At 45.7% G+C, this 6,998-nt stretch overlaps 1 protein-coding gene across 1 annotated transcript in view; it reads left to right on the forward strand.

The window, feature by feature from the left end:
- The window catches only part of tmem184ba (transmembrane protein 184ba), a 107,431-nt gene that overhangs the window by 8,325 nt on the left and 92,108 nt on the right, over window positions 1–6,998 (forward strand). Inside the window, exon 3 of the mRNA XM_068019911.1 lies at window positions 6,565–6,730. Within this exon, the coding sequence (XP_067876012.1) occupies window positions 6,565–6,730 (166 nt within the window). The remainder of the gene's footprint in view (window positions 1–6,564; window positions 6,731–6,998) is intronic.

A 6,998-nucleotide genomic window follows, 5' to 3' on the forward strand; every position in this document is an offset into this window, starting at 1 on the left:
CAGCGACTGTCTAATTCAAACAGCAGCTTCTGCGCTGAAGGGCAGTTCTCACCAGCCTTTCTCACTTGTTGCTGCGTGACTGAGTCGCTGATCAGAGCAAGCTCCAACAAGCAGGTTCCATCAGTGTTGTTCAGGATGTCATGTTGGACATCCCGTGCCTGCTCCTCTGCTCAGCAGCGTGACTGAAAACCTTTGGCAGTTGTATCAAACAGATTATCTTGTATGCACACTCATCGTTGCCTGGATGGAAAATGTAACTCCCTCTCCTCGCAATGTGCTGCATTTTACTGGCGCCTGCACTGGGAACAGGTGGCTACAAAGGAATCTGGGAGCAGCAGAGAAAGAAGACCAATTCTTGACACACATCCCTTTTATTTCCTTGTTACGAGGAATTCTTCTCGTGTCTCAACTATTTCAACGTCCTTTTTGGATCACTTCCGTTTGATCTCTCTTGGTGTAGGGAAGAGGCGGTTAATGCTGCATCCCTATTTTTTTCTTTAAGGAAAATGCTTAAACTGTACACATTGTGAGTGATTTTGTAATTTACTTTCGTCACACATCTGAGTTTGGGTGCGGGGATATTGAGTGCAGTCAGGGTAGAGGTTAGGAATCCTGCTACCTTTTCCCGTTCTACTTCCTCCTAACTAGAGCCCACTTCAAACCAATGCTCCTCTGTCCTCTGAAGGTTCTGACAGTTGCTAGTTCTTCTGAGCAGCCATAGCCCAGCAGAGCCTCAGCCAAGCAGCTTCTCTCCCTGTGTGAGCCTATACCCTGGATGGTGGGCTGTTTTACCTCTTAGAATGAATCCAGCACAGAAGGAGGCCATTTAGCCCATCTTATCCGTGCTGGCTCTTTGGTAGAGCTATCTAATTAGTCCCACTCTCTTGCTCTTCATAGACCTGTATTTTTTTTTCCTTTTTATGGATTTTTTCTATTCTTATAAGCTTATTATTGAATCTGCTTTCTCCACTGTTTCAGGAAGTGTTATCCAGATCATAAGTCACTGTTCATTTTGGAAAAAAAAGGTTTCCTTGTGTTGCCTTTATATCTGTGTCCTCTAGTTACTGACGCTTCTGCCACTGGAAACAGTTTCTCCTCCTTTACTCGATGAAAATCATAACTGGCTTTTAATACATACCAAATTGACTCTTAACCTTATCTGGTCTAAGGAGAGCAACCCAAGTTTCTTCAGTCTCTCCATATAACTCAACCATTCTAGTAAATCTCTTCTGCTACCTTGTCGAGGCTTTGACATCCTTCCTAAAGTATGGTGCCCAGAATGTGGCACTGCACATTCAAGCCTCTAATCTTGTCCTCGCCCTGATGTGCACACTTCCGAACAGGGGCTTGAGATTGGGACCATTCAAGAGCCAGTTTGAATTAGAGTGGGCGTTGAATGTGGAAATTGGTTCCTGGCTTCCTGTGTAGGTGTTTTCGTTGTAAAGGTTTTGAGCTGGAATGGAAATGGAGGAGAAGCTGCTGGGCTTAACCCCCGAGTACTTTTGAGCCCAGTCTGGCCCAACAATTTCTGATGTGGGACTGTCAAGGGTGGTAGATTCTCGGGGAGATTAGTTGCTCAAGAGACATTGTCCGTACAGTGTAAAAGAGTATTGATTTAGGAACAAATATTTCTGTGGAAGCATTTTACATATACAGATTTTAGGGCGGCACAGTGGCGCAGTGGTTAGCACCGCAGCCTCACAGCTCCAGCGACCCGGGTTCAATTCTGGGTACTGCCTGTGCGGAGTTTGCAAGTTCTCCCTGTGTCTGCGTGGGTTTCCGCCAGGTGCTGCGGTTTCCTCCCACAGCCAAAGACTTGCAGGTTGATAGGTAAATTGCCCCTCATGTAGGTAGGTGGTAGGAGAATATGGGGTTAATGTAGGATTAGTATAAAATGGTAGGTTGTTGGTCGCCACAGACTTGGTGGGCCGAAGGGCCTGTTTCAGTGCTGTATCAATAAGTAAATATTTTGGCTTCTCTTTTTCTCTGTGCCAAAGAAAAGTCGGGAGCTGCCCAATAACATGAGGGTGACCAAAAGCTTTTCTTATAAAATCCCAGAGTATAAAAAGTTAGCACAATGACTCTCAGCAATTTTGGAAGCCTGTGTCCTGTGGGCAGAAGCGTACCTTTCCATACTCCTCCTTCTCATCTCCCATCTCCTGCCCCAGCCCCAGTTTTTCCGCAGTGTGCAGGTAACACCCCAAGTTTGAAATTACATTACTACTTTGATTTATCTTCCCTTCTCTACCACCCTCTGCAATCATGGCTCTGCCCTGCACATGGGGCCTTGACCCTTGTATTGGTCAGTTGAAGAAAAACACAATTTTAACCAATGACTTGTAAAGATCTTAGGTGTGACCACCTCGCTGGGACATGGAGTGCACAAAACTTTCTACTGTTTCTCATGGGTACTGTGCCCCACAAAGAGAGGGACCCATGTGATAGTCCACCCTCCAGTGGAAGGGCCTTGTAGGCCCGCAGTTTGGTTTTCATGAGGAGATGCTCTGTGTGCAGAATCCAGGAAGGTCTTCATTTTGTTTTGATGCCCAGCACCTCCCTTGGGTAAAACCTGAGCTGGAGAGGTTGCTCTGTGTTCACCAGCAGCACCCCTTTGCCCTTCCCCTTCCCCTGCCCACCCCCCCCCCCCCCCCCCACTCCCGCCACCACCAAACTCCCCCTAACCTTCACACTGCTGGCGTCAGCTGTTGTTGCCCTGATAACTACAGACGTCAGCAACAGTAGCTGGTTGCTCAGCAACGGCATATACACTCAGAACAAGGTTAGTGACCGTCATGTTTCTTGAGCACAGATGAAGCAGAGCCCAGTGTGTTGGATGCTTATGTTAAGAGTTGCCGGCACGTTACTTTAATAAGAAAGAAAATGCACATTGAAGGAGTTGGGCGTGGGATCTTTTCAAGAGGTGGAACTGCAGCTCTACAGATAATTAAATCGCATTTGTCGATCTAATGTTTAAATCTCGGTTTGTTTGAAACAAAACCTGATCTTGTTTTTGCTACAGCTGCTGTTTTCTTTGGACAGGGAAGGGAATGGTATATTGATGCACACCTTAAACTGGCTACAGACCTTACAGTAGCTAATCACCTGGTGAGCCAGAGTTGACAGGGCCTCGCTGGATTGATCTTCATTTTAATTGTAGCATCCCATGTAACCTTTTTCTTCAAATTTAAAATTTACCTGCTTGGTTTCAGGGAACAAGTTAGCTCTTCACTTATCGTGGCCAACTTCCTTTCGTACTTTCAACGCTCATTGAATCGGATGGTAGCGTGAGCCACTCCCTGCAGGTGGGGAATGAGTAGCCATCATATGGAGGCACGTGATGGAGATGCTTTCCTTTATCGTCTAACATCCTCTTGTATCCCCCCCACGGTGTCAATCATGGGTAACACTCTCACTTCTGGTTGTGGGTTCAAATCCACCCCAGCGACTTAACAAAAATCTAGGCTGATACTCCAGTGCAGTACTGAGGGAGTACTGCACCGCCTTGAGGTGCCGTCTTACAGATCAGATGTTCAATCGAAGGGCCTGTCTGCTCTCAGGTGGATGTAAGAGATCCAATGGTGTTATTCAAAGTAGAACGTGGGAATTATCCCTGCTGTTCTAGCCAACATTTATCCTTCTGCCAACATCCCTAAAACAGATTACAACACAGAAGGAGGCCATTCAGTCCATCATGTCTGTGCCAGCTCACTGCAAGAGCAACTCACTTAGTCCCACTCCCCTCGCAATAGAATCAGAGTTATACAGCTCAGAAATAGGCCCTTCGACCCATCATGTCTGCGCTGGCCATCAAGCACCTATCTATCTTAATCCCATTTTCCAGCACTTGGCCCGTAGCCTTGTATGCTATGGCGTTTCAAGTGCTCATCTAAATACTTCTTAAATGTTGTGAGGGTTCCTGCCTCTACCACCTCTTCAGGCAGTGCATTCCAGATTCCACCCACCTCTGGGTGAACATTTTTTTTGTCTCAAATCCGCTCTAAACCTCCTGCCCTTACCATAAATCTATGCCCCCTGGTTATTGACCCCTCTGCTAGGGAAACAGTTACTTCCTATCTAACCTGTCAATGCCCCTCATAATTTTGTATACCTCAATCAGGTCTCCCTCAGCCTTCTCTGCACAAAGGAAAACAACCCTAGCCTAAGCAGTCTCTCTTCATAGCTGAAATGCTCCAGCCCAGGCAACATCCTGGTGAATCTCCTCTGCACCCTCTCCAGTGCAATCACATCCTTCCTATAGTGTGGTGCCCAGAACTGTACACAGTACTCCAGCTGTGGCCTAACTAGCATTTTATATAGCTCCATCGTAACCTCCCTGCTCTTATATTGTGTGCCTCGGCTAATAAAGGTGAGTATCCCATATGCCTTCCTGACCACCTTATCTACCTGTGCTGCTGCCTTCAGTAATTCATGGACAAGTGCACCAAGGTCCCTCTGACACTCTGTACTTCCTAGGATCCTACCATCCATTGTATATTCCCTTGCCTTGTTAGTCCTCCCAAAATGCATTACCTCACATTTCTCAGGATCAAATTCCATTTGCCACTGCTTCACCCATCGTAGCAGCCCTTCTATATTGTCCTGTAATCTAAGACTTTCCTCCTCACTATTTACGACACCACCAATTTTCGTGTCATCTGCGAACTTGCTGGTCATACCTCCTATATTCACGTCCAAATCAATAATGTAAATTAATGTCCCATAGCCCTGCAATTTTTTTTTTTACTTTCAGATAATTATCCAATTCTCTTTTGAAGGCCTTGATTGAATCTGCCTCCACCACACTCTCAGGCAGTGCATTCCAGATCCCAGCCACTTGCTACGTGAAGAAGCTTTTTCCTCATGTCACTATTGTTTATTTTGCCAATCAGTGCCCTCTGCTTTTGGATCCTTTGGCCAATGGAACAGTTTCTCCCTATCTACTGTGTCCAGATCCCTCATGATTTTGAACACCTCTATCAAATCTCCTCTTGATCTTATCTCCAAGCCCTAGCTTCTCCAATCTATCCACGTAACTGGTTACAGGAATGAGGACCTTCATTCTTGTAAGTCTTTTTTGCACTCTCTCTCTACAGCCTTCACATCCTTCCTAAAGTGTGGTTCCTAGAACTGGAGACAATACTCCAGTTGAGGCCGAACTAGTGCTTTATACAGGTTTATCATAACTTCCTTGTTCTTGTACTCTATGACCTACTTAGCAAGTCCAGGATCCCAAATACTTTGTTAACTGCTTTCTGAACCTGCCCAGAAATCTTCAATAAAATAAAAGCAAAATACTGCGGATGCTGGAAATCTGAAATAAAAACAAGAAATGCTGGAATCATTCAGCAGGTTTGGCAGCATCTGTGGAAAGAGAAGCAGAGTTAACGTTTCGGGTCAGTGACCCTTCATCGGAACTGGCCCAGTTCCGATGAAGGGTCACTGACCGAAACGTTAACTCTGCTTCTCTTTCCACAGATGCTGCCAGACCTGCTCAGAAATCTTCAATGTTTTGTGCACATATACCCCTGGGTACCTTTGCTCCTGCACCCCCCTCTAGAATTGTACCCTTTATTTTATATTGCCTCTCTTCATTCTTCCTACCAAAATGAATCAATTCACACTTCCCTGCATTAAATTTCATCTGCCACTTGACTGCCCGTTCCAGCAGCCTCTGTGTCCTCTTGAAGTTTATCCACTGTCCTCACGGTTTACAAATTTGCAAGTTTGAAATTGTGTCCTATACACCCAAGTCTAGTTCATTAATGCATATCAGGAAAAGCAGGGGTCCTAACACACTGACTGCTGGGGAACCGCCCCTGTATACTTTCCTTCAGTCCAAGAAGCAACCATTCACCGCTATTCTGTTTCCCATCGGCCAATTTTGTGTCCATTGCTGCTACTGTCCCTTTTATTCCATAGGCTCTAACTTTGCCGATAACTCTGTTAAGTGGCACTTTATCAAAAGCCTTTTGGAAGTTCGTGTACACAACACCAACCGCATTAGCCTCATCAACTCTCTCTCTGCTACCTCATTTTCCTCATTCCTGAATGAGAAACACACGGCACTTTGCCATGTGTGAAGGATCAAAGGGCATGAATGCACATTCCCACAGTTCGCTATAGCCTACTGTGGAGTTACTACCTTGACGAAACATGCCACTAGGTATATGGTCTATAACGGATAACTGCTGTGTGTTTAGGAATTGAAGCAGTAACATGATGGTAATAAATTTGCAGTCAGAGTGGAGGTGTAACATTTATTTTAGGGCTTCTCAAACAGACTTTTTAACAACCACTGATTCAAGGGGGGGGGGGGGGGAACTGTGAGACTTAAAATCTAAAGCCATGAGGCAGGTTATTAAATGCTGAGCTATAGTTTCCTCCGTTTTTTCTCTTCCCCATGCCACTCTGGAAGCTGATGATATGTGGTGGAAATTCTCTGCTACTTAGTATTTTAAACCCACCCCACACTGGGCTTTGTTTTCATGCGCAATCCTCCCCTCACTACACCCCCCCACCTCACCTCTCCTGCACTGACAGCTCTTTGGATGTTTTCTTTGGCAGATTTATATGCACCTGCGATGTTACAGCACACCGAATGAGCAGCGCTACATTGTGCGAATCCTCTTCATTGTTCCGATCTACGCATTCGACTCTTGGTTGAGCCTCCTCTTCTTCACTAACGACCAGTACTATGTGTATTTCGATACAGTCCGCGACTGCTATGAGGGTAGGTGAACACAATGGGTGTGGTGTTTGCAACCAGTGGTTAAAACCCTTTTTTTTGCAGGATAATCTGCTCTCTTGGTACCATGGCAGTTGGTGCGTTATGATGCTAGATTAGTAAACCAATGGTCATGAGCTCCAATCCCACGATGGCAGTTGAAAAATTGAATTCAATAATTTGGTTGAGGTACAGACAAGCCATCATCTAACTGAATCGTGTAACAGACTGGAGGGGCTGTGTGTGTGTGTGTGCGGTTCCTCCCTCCTGCTCT

This window comes from Heterodontus francisci, chromosome 41, assembly GCF_036365525.1.
Source record: "Heterodontus francisci isolate sHetFra1 chromosome 41, sHetFra1.hap1, whole genome shotgun sequence".
NCBI classification, from domain to species: Eukaryota; Metazoa; Chordata; class Chondrichthyes; order Heterodontiformes; family Heterodontidae; genus Heterodontus; species Heterodontus francisci.